At 35.9% G+C, this 17,702-nt stretch overlaps 1 protein-coding gene across 8 annotated transcripts; it reads left to right on the top strand.

Moving 5' to 3' along the window:
• The first annotated feature begins 13,626 nt into the window (after positions 1 to 13,626).
• Positions 13,627 to 17,565, top strand: LOC131606577 (uncharacterized). Of its 8 annotated transcripts, none has more exons than XR_009284891.1 (9): positions 13,627 to 14,147; positions 14,255 to 14,315; positions 14,405 to 14,525; positions 14,813 to 15,018; positions 15,252 to 15,308; positions 15,505 to 15,939; positions 16,023 to 16,079; positions 16,594 to 17,260; positions 17,374 to 17,565. XR_009284891.1 is itself a non-coding variant. In XM_058878776.1 (9 exons), the coding sequence occupies exons 4-8, from the start codon at positions 14,863 to 14,865 to the stop codon at positions 16,044 to 16,046; spliced, it is 369 nt and encodes a 122-aa protein (XP_058734759.1). In that variant the 5' UTR covers positions 13,627 to 14,147; positions 14,255 to 14,315; positions 14,405 to 14,525; positions 14,813 to 14,862; the 3' UTR covers positions 16,047 to 16,079; positions 16,160 to 16,558. The 8 variants fall into 8 exon arrangements, 5 of the variants coding, with proteins under 5 accessions (XP_058734759.1, XP_058734760.1, XP_058734758.1 ...); XM_058878776.1 differs by lacking the exons at positions 16,594 to 17,260; positions 17,374 to 17,565 and adding an exon at positions 16,160 to 16,558 and having other exon boundaries at positions 15,505 to 15,567; positions 15,871 to 15,939; XR_009284892.1 differs by lacking the exons at positions 16,594 to 17,260; positions 17,374 to 17,565 and having other exon boundaries at positions 15,428 to 15,567; positions 15,871 to 15,939; positions 16,023 to 16,558.
• Positions 17,566 to 17,702: the final 137 nt, after the last annotated feature.

Raw genomic sequence — 17,702 nt, 5'->3', positions numbered from 1 at the left:
GCTCAATCAAAGACACTAGACCAAATTGACATTCTACATTGTTCTTTAGGAATGCTCTTGTTTTGATGGGATCATCTTTCTTTCCAATGATAACATCTTCTGGATGAGCAGAGTTGAGTCTAAAAGACTTCTGAGTGTTGACTCTTCAGATATTCTGAGATTCTCTAAAGACGCTGCAACTTGATCTTCTGATACATCTTTACTTTTGGGTTCTTCATGATCTGAGTTAGATATATCTATATCTGCAAAATTCTCAAACTGCTTTGGCTTTTCATTGCCAAGCTTATCATCAAATCTGATATTGATTGATTCTTCAACTACCAGAGTTTTAGTATTGTATACTCTGTAGCCTTTTGAGCGTTTAGAATATCCAAGTAGAAAACACTTCTGAGCTTTATAATCAAACTTGTTCAGATGATCTTTAGTATTTAGAATATAGCATACACATCCAAATGGATGGAAATAAGAAATGTTGGGCTTTCTGTTCTTCCACAATTCATAAGGAGTCTTATTTAGAATAGGTCCTATGGAGATTCTATTCTGAATATAACATGCTGTGTTAATTGCTTCTGCCCAGAAATGCTTAGCCATATTAGTCTCATTGATCATGGTTCTGGCCATTTCTTGTAGAGTCCTATTCTTTCATTCTACAACTCCATTTTGCTGTGGAGTTCTAGGACAAGAGAAATCATGGACAATACCATTTTCTTTGAAATAAATTTCAAAGAATCTGTTCTCAAATTCACCACTATGATTACTTCTGACTTTTATGATTTTGCATTCCTTTTCAGATTGGATCTGATTACAGAAGTTAAAGAACACAGAATGTGACTCATCCTTGTGTTTTAAGAACTTTACCCACGTCCATCTGCTATAGTCGTCTACGATGACTAATTCATATTTCTTCCCTCTGATTGATGTTGTTTTGACTGGGGCAAAAAGATCAATATGCAGAAGTTCTATCGGCCTAGAGGAAGAGACAACATTTTTAGACTTGAATGCAGGTTTTGAAAACTTCCCTTTCTGGCATGCTTCGCAAAGAGCATCTGATTTAAATTACAGATTGGGGAGTCCTCTGACCAGATTGAGTTTGTTAATCTGAGAGATCTTTCTCAAACTAGCATGACCCAATCTTCTGTGCCAGACCCACTGCTCTTCACTAACAAACATAAGGCAAGTAACATTTTGATTCTTAAGATCTGAAAGATCAATCTTATAAATGTTGTTCTTTCTCTTTCCTATAAATAGGATTGAGCCATCCTTCTGACTAATAGCTTTACAAGACTTTTGATTAAAGATTATGTCAGAACCATTGTTACTTAATTGACTTATGGACAATAAGTTATGAGCTAATCCATCTACTAAAATAACATTAGTTATAGAGGGAAAGTTACCAATACATATGGTTCCAGATCCAATGATTTTTCCCTTCTGTTTCCCTCCAAACTTTACTTCTCCAGCAGATTTAAGTTCCAGGTCTTGGAACATAAACCTTCTTCCTGTCATATGTCGTGAGTGCCCAGAGTCCAGGTACCATGACATGTTTGTCTTTTGAGCTTTGAAGGAGATCTGCAACAGGAATTATCTTATCCTTAGGTACCCACATTCTTTTGGGTCCTTTGGGGTTAGTCCTTCTCAAGTTCTGATTGAACTGAGATTTAGCATGAGGTTTAACATAAGATTTTCTAGAGTGTGCAACAACATATTTCTTTGTGTGTGTCATATGGAAACTCTGAGAGTGTGATGTGTGTTTGATATCATGAGAATGGCCATACTTGAACTGTTCATACAGAGGTTTGTATTTGATAATCATCTCATCAACAGGTTCAAGTTTATATGGGGTTTCACCCTCAAAGTCAATGCCTATTCTCTTATTTCCACTTACACCATATATCATAGAGGCTAGCTGACTTCTGCCTATACCTCTAGATAAGAACTTTCTAAAGCTCAAGTCATATTCTTTTAGAATATTGTTAGTGCTTGGAATAGACTTTTCTGAACTTGAAGATGATTCAACATCTTTAGTTAGTTTTAAAACTTTTTCCTTAAGTTCAGAGTTTTCTATTTCAAGTCTCTTAGTTTCAGATTCAAAGAGCTTTTTCAACTTTTTGTATTTGATACTAAGTTGACTCTTGACTTCTAGAAGTTCTAGTAAGCTGGAAACTAGATCATCTCTAGTGAGTTCAGAAAATACCTCATCAGAGTCTGAATCAGAAGTAGACTCTTCACCAGCGTCAATTGTTGCCATAAGTGCTATGTTGGCCTGCTCATCTTCAGAGTCTGACTCTTGATCTGATGAATCTGAGTCATCCCATGTAGCCATAAGACCTTTCTTCTTTTCAAATATTTTCTTGGGCTTTTCTCTCTGAAGCTTTGACATTCATTCTTGTAGTGTCCAGGCTCTTTACATTCATAGCACGTCACCTTCTTTTTGCTGGATCTTCTATGTTCAGAAGATTCTCCCTTTTCAGGTCTTTTAAAGTTCTTGAAGTTCTTGAACCTTCTCTACTTGCTCTTCCAGAGTTGATTTACTCTTCTGGATAAGAGAGATAGTTCATCTTCTTCTTCTTCTGACTCTGATTCGTCAGATTCTTCTTCTTCAGCCTGAAAAGCGTTAATTCATTTTTATTATTAGATTTTAATGCAATAGACTTACCTTTCTTTTGAGGCTCATTTGCATCTAGCTCAATCTCGTGACTCCTCAAGGCACTTATCAGCTCTTCAAGAGACACTTCATTCAGATTCTTGGCAATCTTGAAGGTAGTCACCATGGGTCCCCATCTTATGGGTAAGCTTCTGATGATCTTCTTTACATGATCAGCTTTGGTGTAGCCTTTATCTAGCACTCTCAATCCAGCAGTCAGAGTCTGGAACCTTGAAAACATTGCTTTAATGTTCTCATCTTCCTCCATCTTGAATGCTTCATATTTTTGGATTAGAGTTAGAACCTTTGTCTCCTTTACTTGAGCATTTCCCTCATGAGTCATCTTTAGAGATTCAAAGATATCATGAGTTGTTTCTCTGTTTGTTATCTCTCATACTCAGCATGAGAGATAGCATTTAACAATATGGTCCATGAATTGTGATGATTCTTGAATTCTTTCTTTTGGTCATCACTCACAGCTTGTCTTGTGATCTTGACTCCACAAGTGTTTACAGGATGTGTTTAACCATCCAACACTAAGTCACCATCTTGACAAAGAAAGTAACTTTCAAGTCTATCCTTCCAATACTCAAAATTTTCACCATCAAACACTGGTGGTCTATTGTAACCATTGAAGCTACTGCTTCCATTGTTACCATTGTTGTTTTGCTCAGGAGGATGAGTAGATGAAGTTGTTTCAACCATTTTGATTTTGTGTTTTTCTCCCTGAATCTTTTGTCTAACACGTTTAAGTGCTTGCACCTAGAACCGCCACTCTGATGCCAATTGAAGGAGTGAAAAACACTTAGAAAGGGGGATTGAATAAGTGTAACTAACACAATTATTTTTATCCTAGTTCGTTGTTAACTAAACTACTCCAGTCCACCCCTGACAAGGTGATTTACCCCAACTGAGGATTTAATCCACTAATCAAACTGATTACAATGGTTCTCCACTTAGATACCCTCTAATTCTTCTAGAGTCTACATATCACAACTTGATCACTCTAAGAAATCCTCTTACAATCAATGTAAAAATAAATGTTTACAAGAGTATAACTTGCTTCTAATAAAGCTGTAATCACAAAGTGATTTTTCTCTTAAGTTCTAGTTCTTAACACTCACTAAGATATTACAAAGTTGTGAGGTTGAAGATGAAGTTCTTCTTTGAATTTTAGTTTGACAGCGTTTCGGTATTTTCACGTGAGAGAGTTGTATGCTGCTTCTGAATGGAACTTCTATATATAGGCGTTGAGAGGAAATGACTGCTGTGAGCATTTAATGCTTTGCGTGAATAGTATAACGCTGCATTGAATGTTTCACACTTTTGTCAACTACCTCGAGCCATGATTTTGCTACTTTTATTGACTTTGCCTTTTGTAGCTTCTAACATTCCTTTTGTCAGTCAGAGATTTGTCGTTATAGCCTTTTGTACTTGTACTTTCTTCTGGACTCAGAATGTATAGAATAGACGTTTGAATTTCAGAGTCTTCAGCTTTGGTGCAGATGCAACTTCTGTCTTCAGACTTGAAGTTCTTTGAGCGTGATACCATCAGAGCTTCAGAGCTTTTACTTCTGACTGCCATCTTCTGATGCTTTTCAGTTCATGTTTTGATTCTGCAGGACCATCTTCTGATGTCTTGCCAGACCATGTTCTGATGAAGCCATCCAGAACTTCTGGGTCAATGCTTCTGAATGCTGATTTGTGCATACTCTTTTATACTTTTCCTGAAATGGAAAACGTAAAGGATTAGAGTACCACATTCTCTTATACAAAATTCATACATAATGTTATCATCAAAACTAAGAATATTGATCAGAAGATTTCTTGTTCTAACAATAAATAGGATGCCACATTTACTTCATAAAACAACAACATATAATCGCACATAAAACAAATACATAACACTTAAAACTCGGATGAAGCGATAACAACATATTTTGATCTTTGAAGACAAACCAACATTTATTAAATAAGCAGCGGAATCACAATTTTAACTTAAATGATATATTATCTTGTCCAACTGAAACCAACTTTAAAAACAACAAATTACTTATTAATAGCAACTTAAAATTCAACAACTAAATATATATTAATAACAATAAAACACAAGCGTTCTTCCCCCGACTGTTACGTATCAGAGCGACCAACACTTGACTCGAACTACTGAAGGTAAACAGTCTTCATTCTAGATTACCTGCACGTTACCAACATAGGGGTAACATTCAAACAAAAGGGGTGAGATATCAAACAATTGAATCGGACGTATGATAAATACTATATTAGAATTATTTCATGCATAATCACCAGTCCACAGCTTTTTAAACAACATTTATCATCACAAAATTATCAACAAAACATCTCAACTATTTCAGCTTCATAATGATATCATCGACACGGTATAACAACTATTTCATCATCACAACAACTCAGAGATGCAACTTGAAATGCGTCCCATTATGATGCACATGCATGTGGTACCCAGGGCTTCAGCCCCCATCGCCAATTGCCAGTTAAACAGAGGCATCAAGGCATAAGCCTTCGTCGCTAATTTGCCAATCTAGGCCGTCGCCAAAAACACATATGTATATGAATGCAACAATCACATACAACAAACAACATCATCGTCACTAGGCAGAAGCCTATATCGTCGCTAAACTTCCTGCAACTTCACAATAGTCAACATAAAATAGCAACAACATAATCACAACCAATTTCATCACAGCCTACAAATTCGCAATTTACTAACAACATCATCACAGACAATCAGCAACAATTACTATACAATCCCTACAACTCTAAATTGCACAACTACTCTACTAACAACTCTTATAAGTTTAATTGGCTAATGGTGTGACTAAAGTAATAATAAAACAACTCTAAAGGGACAAATACCTTCAATTTTAATCTATGGTTTATCAAATTTTACTCTAAACAACTCGAAAGCAACTCTGACAACCCTATTAACAACTCTAACCGAATTGAAGATAACTTAAGTTTTACCAAATAATTCAAATATTCTTCTCTAACACAAAATTCCTAAAAATATTATATCAATAATATTAAATCTCTATTATTATTATTATTATTATTATTATTATTATTATTATTATTATTAGAAAACTTGAAATCTCAGTAGAGTACTTATACATATATCCTAACGAAGCTATGTATATGTTCATATATAATTCATGACGAAACAACACATATAGCCATATATTTTACTAACACTCCATATCATAATATATAGTAGAACAAAACAATATTAAACATATAGGACATCACATATACAGTAGTATAAAATTAAAATCCGGGAAAGTGTATATACTATTGAAATACGATGATAATTCTAACAGAATTATAAACACACACATTCTGCAACGTAGTTTACGATTGTACATTAATACTTAACATTGTAAATACATATCAAAACATAGGTGTGATAGAATTATATACATCAAATCAACAAAATACATTTTTTCATAAAACCTAACAATTTCAAGATCATAGAAATTTATGGATTTCATCCTATAAATGTTTTATCCATCATATATTATCATACAATCTCAATAATCATGTAAAAACCCACTCTTACATAATATCCTTCATAAATCTCATTATAGAGTAAGAACCCCACCCTTACCTTAGTTTGGAGACCGCTCTAATATTCGATCGAGTGCAAGCCTTTGCCCTTTGCCTTTTTCCCAGCAATCATCGATCAATTCCTTCTCTCGGCCAAAACCTCGTTCCTCTTTTGTCTGCAACTTCGCTTTACGATCTATTCCCCAAAAAGGCAAAACCTTATTCTCCACAGAAACCTAATTTTTGTATATTCTCCTTTTATTCCTTTAATCCAATAAGTCCAACTAATAATGATATAGTTACTATTATTCCAATCATACTCTTGGGCTTAATATTACACCTCCATATTGGTTCATATCACCCACCAACAAACCAACTTAAATAAATAAAAGTCCAATAATAATAATATTTCTAATATTATTTCTTTAACATAACAAACCTTATTAATCTCCAATTAACCGACTAAATAATCCAATTACAACCGATAATTCCCAAAATTCGCCTAAAGTCGAATAATTAAATTCTCAAATAATTTAATTTAAAATTAATTAAATTCGGGGCGTTACATATTGGATGGAGTGCTTATGGATAATGATGTTGTCAATTTGGCTAAGAGAGAAAATATAAGTTGCTTAGCTTTGAAGGTTGGTTATGAAAAAGCGTACGATAATGTCGATTTGAACTACTTAAGGTTAATTATGGGTAAAATGAGTTTTGGTGAAAAGTAGATTAAGTGGATGGAGGCTTGCATTTTCAACAGCTCCATGTCGACGCTTCTGAATGGTAGTGTCATTAAGGATTTCATGGTGAAAAGAGGTCTTAGACAGGGGTATCCTTTGTCCTCATTCTTACTTGTTCTAGCCATGGAGGGATTAACTCCTTTGATGAATAGAGCGGTGGAGATTATTACTTGTTCTTAAGGCAATTTTGAGAGGATCTATTGGCTGAGGGTTAACTTTCACAAAAGTAACATTTTTGGGATCCATATGAGTGTTGTCTTCTAGTATCAATTATTTTCTTTGTAAATTTTTAGGGGTGTTGATAGGGGCAGCCCTAAGAATATTTATTTATAGAAAAATCTCTTGAGAAATCTTAGGAATAGGTTCTCGATGTAGAAATTTAGGAACCTCTATATGGGAGGAAGAATTGTGTTGATAAATGTTGTGTTGAACGTGATTTCTGTCTATTCTTTGTCCTTCTATAAAGGCCCTGTTAAGGTATTGAAAGAGATACGACGAATCCAAAGCAATTTTTGGTGGCTTGGTTATAAGAATAAGCGCATTATCCATTGGGTTAGTTGGGAATCAGTTTGATGTCTAGTGAGTACTGAAGGTCTTGGTATAAAAAATATAAAATTATTCAACAAAGCTCTATTGATTAAGTGGAAATGTAGTATTGTGAGGGAAAAGAAGGCTATTTAGAGTGGGCTGCTTCGACAGAGACACAAAAATCCAGAGGTGGAAATGTTTTGTAGTAACAAGAATGTGATCAACAAATGGGATTCTTTTTGGTGGAGTGATCTCATTCTTGTGGATAGGTTGATCCATGAAGATAGCAATTCTTTTTCTAATAACGTTCTTTGAAGGTTCACAATGGTATAAACAACTCTTTTTGGGATAGTCGCTGATCGAAAAAATAGCAAGTGTACTATTTTTGCCTCTGTAGTAATAATAGGGGAAATTCCCCGAATGTCGATCTCAAGGACTGCGTAGGAAATACAGATTCTTAAAGTATGATTCAATTGAACAAAAACTAATGTTTTGGTTTTGTTTGATTAAATCCTTGCAAAGAAAAAATAATGAGAAAATAAATTGATTTTTGTTATCAAATATATGAGATGCTAGGGTGAGTGGTTGATTTGGCATGTAACACTTCAGAATTAAGATCTCTTCAACAAGTTCATAACATTCAGTTACCACATCCTTAGGGTGTTTCCTCCTAAGTCCTTAGTGAGAAAACCTTTGGTCTTCCAACCTAAATCCTAAGTCCTTAGGAACCTAAATTGAAACCAAGCTTTTATATAATCAAGATTATGTGGAAATTATAGGGTGTCCCTAGTCCTAGGTGATATCTACTATAATAATATTATGCACAAACCCTAACAACTACAATCTTGTATTTGTTAGCCATGGATTAATCCTTATTTAACCGATAAAGAAAACACGAAGAACATTGCATAATTTAACTAAATAATATAAACCAATGTATTGACGAAATCACAAATTCATCGTTATTACAAAAACCAAATCAGGACCACCCCCTAGCATTGGGGGGTTTAGCCTCTCATAATATTCAAGAAAGACATAATAAAGAATTTAGACATTACTAAAAAATAATGGTGACTTTGATCTTCAATGGTGGAAACCCTTGAATCCCTCCATCTCCAAAAGTCTTGATGAAGTTATCTTCTCTCTTCTGTGATTTTCTATCGTATGATGCAAAAGTCCCAAAATAGTTCTCTCAAACTCAACTAAATAGTCTAGGTACAAATCTCAGCCAAATGGAATGTCTAAAGTGCCCTCAAGGTGGAGATTTAATGAAAAGCCCTAAAATTGGAAGTTTTCACGCTCTCAACAACACTGGCCATGCTTGGAAGCACTGGCCGTGTTGCTCTTTTATTTTTTATTTTTGCTCCCAGCAGTCCTGACATGGGCCGTGCGTGGAAGCATGGGCGGCCGTGTTGCCCCCCCGGATTTTGTATGGAGAAGAGTTTTTCAGCTGACACGGGCCGTGCTTGGAAGCACGGGCGGCCGTGTTAGACCCCAGAACCTTGAATTTTCATCTTTCTCTTGCTTCTCCTTCCTTCATAGTTGCTTTGACACTTAAGATGACTTGTTCAAACCTGAAATTTATACACAACTAACCAAACGGCATCAAAATAATCTAAATAACTTAAATTAAAACATAATGCAAAGTAAACATAAAAACAATCAAACATGAGATACTTAAACAGAAACAATAAAACTCTGATCAAAGTGTTACCGAATCGATAGATTTCGACCGAATACATGACGGAAATTAGGTAGAAATGGTGACCGATCACAACCCCAAACTTATCTCATTGCTTGTCCTCAAGTGATGCAAGAGACCAAACAGAGGTCACCCTGGGTTTTCTTTCCACAATACTGCCGATGTTATTCACAACTTGCGTCTACCTTTCTGATAGAACCTCTAGCTTGCCGAACCGAACTTTCTACCACACTTCCACATCAGAGTACCTTTTTACCTGCAAGCTTTTTCACACTTCTCACCAAATCTCTCAGGGTTAAAGTGTTTTGCACTCACGAAATAAAGGTATGCAATATCAACTCTTAATTTTGAATAATTTCTACCTTCACTACACTAACAAAGTTCACACACTTTTCGAGGTCTTTTGGGATGTAATGGGGTTTCGGTACGGTGGGATACACAAGTAAATCGATAAAAAATTGGTTTTGGGTTCAGCATTCATGTTGTGTTTCTCATCATTGTACTCAACTTGTTACACTGGGAATTTATTCGACTTAGACTCTTTTGCGTCACTCAATTCTTCTATGAGTGCTTAATGTAACTGAGTCTTTCATTCGGGAAAGTTTTTCTCTTTTTTTTTTGTGGGACATACATTCATATGTCTCAAAAACATTTTTATTTTCATTTTTACACTTGCCCTCTTCTTTGATGATTAATACCCCAAACTTAGATTTTTGCACAACTCTGAAAACCACAACATTAATGTCGAGAAAGGGTTGGAAGAATTTGGCTGCGGGTTAATAGATATGGTTATAACAAACAAAAGGATATGGCTTAACTGGGGTAACAATGGATAAACATATAATTTAGGATGGCTAGAAAGGCTCAGGTGAAAAACAAACAAATGCCTCAGTGTGTGTCCTCATATTATGCTATGTCAGTAGAACATACGCAAAATCAGAATGATAAAGTCATACCTGAATGAACTCTCATGATGATCATCTGTTGTGTTTGGCTTTTTATAACCTCACCATGTTGGGTAAGCTTACAGGTTTCAAAGCACTCCTCGTGTCATGTGGCTTCTTTCCGGCGCAGGTACACCATACAATCCTCTTTGTCCAGTATCACCAAGTTGCGTCCAACAGTTACTTTTCTTTCGGCTGCATCAACTTCCAGGGTGCCTTGGGGGAATAGGTTCAAGATGCACCTTTCATCCACTAACTACCATTCATCATTCATTCGGCATCCATAAATCGATCTATAACACAATGTTAACACAGCACACAAACAAAAACAAAAATGGACAACAACTAAAAGAAAATGAAAAGAACCCCTCCCACACTTGAACTAAACATTGTCCTCAATGTTTTAGAGCAAGCCTTGGAGAGGTTGCTTACAGAGGGTATTGCACTCCAATGATCACTTCCAAGCTTTCACTAGAGATGCCCTCTTTTATTTCCTGAAAATAAAACAGATAAACAGAGAAATTAATTATTAAAACCGTGGGTTGCCTCCCACGAAGCGCTCCGTTTAACGTCGCATGGCTCGACGGTCCATTACCCTTTATTATGGAGGGTATTTCCTTTTCCAAACTTTGTTGCTTGTTACCTCCTCCACCAAGAACTCATGAAGATGAAAACCATGGACCACTTTTCTCTTTAACTCACTTTCCACCTTCATCTTCTCACCTTGGTTTTCTTCTTTCTTTTTCTTCTTAACTTCTATATCGACCTTAGGACTTTTGATAGAAACATGAGCTAGTTCCACCTAAGAAGCTATGCTTGAAACTTTTTCTTGGAGATGTTTAGGGCTTTTGTATTCTCCCTCACTTTCGATCATACCAACAAAAGCTTGATCATGTACACCTTCACTTTGTTTCTTGACTTCTAACATCTTTAAGGTTACTTCTTCATTAAAGGCTTTCACCGTCAGAGTCCCTTTCTCAATGTCAAAGTTGCAACGACTTGTCAACAAAAATGGTCTACCAAGAAGGATAGGAGTTTCTTCATCTCTAGGAATGTCCATGATGTGGAAGTCAACAGGGAATACAAACTTATCAATCTCCACCAGTACATCTTCAGCTACCCCATATGATTTCTTGATGGTGTGTTCAGCGAACTTTAATTTTTTCTCACTTTCGCTTATCTTTCCCAATTCAAGCTTTTTGAAGATAGATAGTGGCATTAAACTCACACTAGAACCAAAATCAATGAGTACCTTTTTAAACATTTTGTTCTTGATTGTGCATGGTATCGCCACTGCTCCAGGATCTTTCTTCTTGATAGGGATCTTCGTTGCTGGCGAGACTATACCATATTTTTTAGTTGCAATTTTTGGTTCTCCTCCCACGGGTCTCTTTTTAGCAATCACCTCCTTCATAAATTTCTTATATAACGGCATGTGCTCAAGTGCTTCAACGAAGGGGAGATTGACTTCTAACTTTTTAAACAAAACTGCAAACTTCTCAAAATCCTTTTCTATTGAATTCTTCTTTGTCACTCTAGAAGGAAAAGGTAGCTTGATTGCCGGTTTAGCATCTTTCTTATTTTTCTCTTCAAGTTGCTTAACCGGTGGTATCACAATTTCGGGCTCTTTCACATTCTCTCCTATCTCCAAATCTACCTCAATCACCAAGGGATCATCTATTTCCTCTTTTTCTTTTTTTCAGATTCTGCCACTTTCTTACTTCTTTTAGTAACGGCATTAATCTTCTCTTCGTCTTTTGGATTTTTCACAGTTGAACTCGGAAAGGTACCTTGTGCCTGTAGAGTGAGATGTTGTGCTATTTGACCCACTTGAACTTCCAGATTTTTGATCGAAGTTGTGGTGTTCCTGTGGTTGTTTCTGGTTTCTTCTTGAAACTGAGAGCATTGTCCAGCCAATCTCTCAATAGCTACTTCCCACTCTGCCTTTTGAGAATTTTGTTGTTGATCTTTCCAAGAGAAGTTGGGATGATTCTTCCACCCTGGATTATAGGTGTTAGAATACGGATTGTTTTGCCTTAAGAACTTGATTTCTTCAATTTGCTTGGGAGTAGCAACACAATACACAGTTTGGTGAGGGCCATTACAAATTTCACAGATTACAGGTTGAGCGTGTTGGACTTGAGCAACCTGTTGAGTACCTATATTCATAGCCTTTAATCTCTTTTCTATCTCGGCAGCTATAGCATCTTCAACCCGAATTTTGTTGGTGTCTAGCTTCAGATCAATGACTCCTTCAGGTTTGCTCGTATACCTGTCATACAACTCCAATTGCTCATTTGCAGCTATTGCTTCAATGATCTTGATGATACCAGAGGCTGTTGTGAAATTTGTTGAGCCTCCAGTTGCTGTATCGATCAACTGCTTTGTCTTGATTCTGAGCCCGTTGACAAACATTTGCATCTGTTCAGTTTTGTCCATATTGTGTGTTGGACATGCCACCAGAGTCCTCTTGAACCTTTTATAGGCATCGCCTAAAGACTCACCCTCCTTTTGCTTGAAGTTCAGAATTTCATACCTTTTTCGTAGAAAGACTGACGCTGGAAAATATTCATTCAGGAAAGCCTTTTCCATCTCTTCCCACGATGTGATACTACCCGCTGGTAGAGAATAGAACCACTCTTCTGCCTCTTCCGCTAGAGTGAAAGGAAACATCCTAAGCCTCTTTGCTTCTTCCGTGTGACCGTCAATTTTTAGAGTGGTGCTCATGGTCAAAAATCTCTGCAGATGCTTGTTTGCATCTTCGTTAACCTTTTCGGTGAAAGGTTTTCTTTCAAGCTGATTAATGGTGCTTGGGTGCAGTTGAAAGTTGGCAGCATTTACCGGTTGGTTTACAATTGTTTGTCTTCCCCCCGGTGTATTTGCAACACCGTAGTCACCCAGGAGCCTCTCAGGAGGAGGAGGATTTTCACCCATGACTTCTTCTTCACTTTCAGGACCTGAACCTGAATGAACTGTAACAATTTCTTCTTCAGATTCCCGCTTAGCCGACCGAGCTTGTCTACGCCTTGCGTGCAAAGTTCTTTCAATTTCTGCGTCAAAAAGAAATTCAGCTGAGGTCTTACCTCGCATACACAGATTAGACAAATATAAGAATTAGAAAGAAAAATTAAAATAAAAAGTGCAGAAAATAAACACTACAAGAAAAATGGTCTACGGCCACGCCAAATTGTTCCACGACTCAAAAAATGTGGCTACATATATGCTTTGGCCTGAATTTTTAAACCGTGGAAATATGTTTTGAAATATTAAATCTGGAGTGTGAATCTGTGGTATTTTCTTCAACTACCACGGTTAAAAAAAATTAAATAAGCCGCCCAAACCAAAAAGTTTCCCTCTAAAATAAAAATAAAATAATGAATAGCGCAAAACAAAATTTGATAAGCCACTCAAACCATTTTTTTCCTAAACCTAATTTCTTTCCAAACCTCATCAACCCCTTTCTTCTTCTTTCTATCAACCGCCAAAACTCAACAACCACCAAAACTCTCACGCCTCCTCAATCGATCGACTCAACCCTCGTCTCTCATTCTCTCACATCTCCATTTCTGAACGGTGGTTAGACTCATTCAACCATCTTCTTCATTCAATCTCACAACCATGAATACAAGCCAGCTTCGTCGTCTTCTTCTCGTCTTCGTAACTTCCGGCGCCGCTAGATAACCACCACCATCATCGCCTTCGCTTGAATCAAAGGTCTCGGAACACCAATCACATCCGAAGTACATCATTCCTCCATTTCAACCGCGATTTTGACTCTTAACACAAAACCCTAGGTTCTTTACGGACAGAATTGAACATTCACCGTCACAAATTGAGCTCAATTCCTTGGGGGTTCGATTCACCATAGCATAAGCTTCGTGTTGATGACAAGAACTAAGCAAAGCGGTGAAGTAAAGAATGAGTTCGGCAGTTACCTATCAGAGATTAACAAATGCAATTTCGACAACGACGAAGAGAAAAAGAAAACCAGATGCTCCGCCTTTCATGTATGCTTCTCCAATCTTGTCTTTCTACGACGTTACTCGTTTTTTTACGCCCAAATCCAAATCGTCTTCATATGTTTCTTCTTCTAACGATTTCAACATTGTTGCAGGGTAAACCAAGAAATAACACACAGAGATGATGTAACTTTTTGGCTGATACTTTGTCAATAGGTTTATGAATACTAGAACATAGATGTGAGCTCATCCCAATTGATGCCAATTTATCATTTCCTTAGTTATGAACCGTGTTGTCAATGCAGGTTTCATAGGAGATGACAAGGAGACTTTTGAGACATTTGAATCTATGGAGTTTAGACTACTCTTTTTCTAGAGGAACTGCTCATTTACTTGCAAAGATCTTGACTATCAACAAACTCTAAGGTACATGGTTTCATTCGTGATTGAGTTTTACACCGTTTATTGTCACTACATGTTTGGTTGAACACTGGTGGTTTCCTTGACAGGGGTACAACGAGATAAGGAACACAGTATTCATATTTCATAGTTTTTATATCTGTAATATTATAAATTCTTGTACTGAATAATTTTGAACTTGCTTTTGTTCAAATTGAGATGTTTTGAAAATTGTAAGTCTTGATTGTGTATATTTGTGTTTGTGTTGGCACTACAATTGCGTTTTGTTTTGATTCTGCTTTCGTACTATGCAGGGAACTCTAGTTATCATGGAAGACACACGGCAGTAACCATTCCTCGGCCTATGAATCTCCAACCGATTTCTGTGCCTTCGATTACAGTAAATGAATTGAAGTCTGTGACAGATAGTTTTGGTACGAAGTCTTTCCTTGGTGAAGGTGCGTACGGGAAAGTATATCGCGCCATGTTGAAAATGGGACGTGAAACTGAACTCTGTTTGGTACGAAGTCTTTCATGTTTCTTTTCTTTGGTTATTCTTAATCATATGTTTGTTGTGATGACTGGTCAGTATAGAAACTGAACTCTCTTTGTATTATATGTCTTGCGTTCTCCTTGCACCTTTGTCCCTAACCAACCTTTGAAAAGTAAATTAATATCTACAGTCTGCTCAGATTATAGTTGATTGCTAGAAAGTCTTGTTAAGTTTTTAACTGACTGGTAGTTATCTTACAGTCGAAATCATTTGGATTTGCGGGTATAAAGGATAAGTGTGCTGTTACGACCCAAAGGGTAATCAATTTTCTTATTTTTCTAATTTTGCAGTATCCATTCATTCCTTTCTTCATTTTCTATTGCGATTGTTCATTTAGAGACGGATGCTTCAGTTGGTTTATTTCACATATTTGCAGATTTTGTGGATACCATAAAAGATGCTGCAAATTCTTTAGGACGTCATGGCTTTATTGACAATTTTTATTTTTAACAGGCTTGTGGATTGAAATGGGCATGTGATGATAGGGAACTTGCTTCTGGTGGTAATGATAATCAGGTGTACTAACACATAATTGTGTCATTCTATGCTTTATGTATTCTTCTAGAGCTTTTTAAATCACCTCTTGTTTAATGTCATGTTAATTATTATATGAGCAGTTGTTGGTATGGAATCAACACTCTCGGTTAGAATCCAAATTGAAACAATGTCACCAAACTCAGTTAGAAGGAATATTAGCCATAAAGAGACCTCATTCTGTGTCATTCTTAAGTGCAGAAGAATTCAGGAATGATTAGCATCAAAAACTATATTTAACTCTTTAATCTATTGTAGTTAATAGTTTTTCTTTGTTCTTGGCAGAAGTTAGGCTTCTTTCAGCTGCAAAACACAAGAACCTTGTTGGTCTGGTTGGATATTGTGAACAACCAGGTAAACTTGAATTAATTTTAACGTTGTACTGGATTTATTTCAACATAAATTCATGCTAAAATGGGCTGATTATTTTTTATCAGAAAGAGATGGAGCAAAAATACTAGTCTATGAATATGTATCAAATGGAGCAGGAAAAGGTATAACTTTTAAATGATAATCCATGTTCATTTAACAAACATCTTTTTATCAGCATAGAATTGCTTGGTACCTTTTATAGGCATAGCTTATTTGCATGAAGAGGTGAAGCCAAGTATAATTCATCGTGACATCAAACCAAGTAACATACTATTAGGGGAAGGTTTTGAGGCCAAAGTTTCAGATTTTGGGTTGGTAAAATCAAGACCTACTGGTGATCAATCACATGTCAGAAGTGTGAAGGGAGACTATATTTCTTTTTGTTTTAGAATCTAGTCTAGAGGAGAAGTGAGGCAATGATTTGTCATAGATATCCTTGGTGGTCACTCCTCTATCGTAAAAAGGGTGGAGTTATTGTTCATTAAGCTTTGCAAATGTATAATCCATAATTTAAAATAATGAATTCCTTGCGTGGTATGTAATTTCCTTGTTGGTGACTCCCTTGTAATCTTCTCTCTTCTATGCTTCTATTTTTTTTGGCTCAATTGGACCTTAAGCTATGACATTTGTGTTCAGGTGCTGTATCTTCAAGGAAAATAAAAGGAGGCTGATTATCATCTGTTTGTTAGGTGCATATCACACAAGGTGATTATGAAAGAAAAGCAGTAATCGTCTCATGGGTGACCTCGAATGAACCAGAGTCCAGCCATGTACAATTTGGCACATCACAGAAAGAGTATCAAACTAGTGTAAAAGGTGCAGTTTCAAATTACACTCTCAGCTAATACAAATCTGGTTACATTCATCATTGTCTTGTTGAAGGCCTTAAGGTACTTGTTTCAAATTAGGAGAGTAGAATTATCATTTGTGTTTTTTTACTTCAAATGTCAAAAGTGAAATAAATTGAACAGTGGAGTCTAACTAAAAGAACAACATATATTTCATTTTTGAATAATGACACCTCCCGAAGTTGAACCAGATGCCCCTTACAAATTTGGGATCATTGATACATAGTCAGTTTTCCCAAATATGCTCTTCTACTTGAACATAATATTTTGCATCCTTAATTGCAAATTTTGTTTCTACATAAACTATTATCTGTCACTATTTTATTTTGTTGTAATTTCTCATGATTTCTACATAAACTATTATCTATCACTATTCTATGAGCTGGCTTCAAAATGCTGCTTTCAACGTGCCATTTGTAATACTAAATGGACAAACTCACATAATCTTCCATCAGGTAATTAATTAATTACTAATTTTTATAATTTAAGTAATTATTCATATTATATATATATATATATATATATATAATCATTGGTGGTTCATACTATTCGTCATGTTATTATTTAGTTGTAGGATGTCTGTTTGCATCATCTGATGCAAAAGAGGAAGCTACCAAGTTGGGGACTGTTATTGGGATAGATCTTGGATTAAGGTGGTTTGTTACTATGTTGTATTTGTTCAATTTTATATTGTACTTCAATGTTGTAAATTTGTAATTTGGATTAAGGTGGTTTGGATTAATAGTGTCATCAATTATTTTTTTAGGGGATTCTGTTAAGTTAACAAGAATATTTATGCCCTTGAATATTCTGTTTCTTGAATATTTTTTTGTATTTAATTAGATTTTAATCATCAATATTATTGTTAATTTTATATTGATCAATATTATTGTTTAT

This window comes from Vicia villosa, linkage group LG5, assembly GCF_029867415.1.
Source record: "Vicia villosa cultivar HV-30 ecotype Madison, WI linkage group LG5, Vvil1.0, whole genome shotgun sequence".
Taxonomy (NCBI): Eukaryota; Viridiplantae; Streptophyta; class Magnoliopsida; order Fabales; family Fabaceae; genus Vicia; species Vicia villosa.
This window is presented reverse-complemented; position numbering and strand designations above follow the sequence as displayed.

What these genes read in the sequence shown, in the direction of transcription:
- LOC131606577 (XM_058878777.1), top strand. Translation starts at nt 14,863, where the DNA reads ATGAATCTCCAACCGATTTCTGTGCCTTCGATTACAGTAAATGAATTG. An exon ending in GTGCTGTTACGACCCAAAGG is followed by an intron (nt 15,309 to 15,504) that starts GTAATCAATTTT and finishes TATTTTTAACAG; the next exon opens with GCTTGTGGATTGAAATGGGC. An exon ending in TGGATATTGTGAACAACCAG is followed by an intron (nt 15,940 to 16,022) that starts GTAAACTTGAAT and finishes ATTTTTTATCAG; the next exon opens with AAAGAGATGGAGCAAAAATA.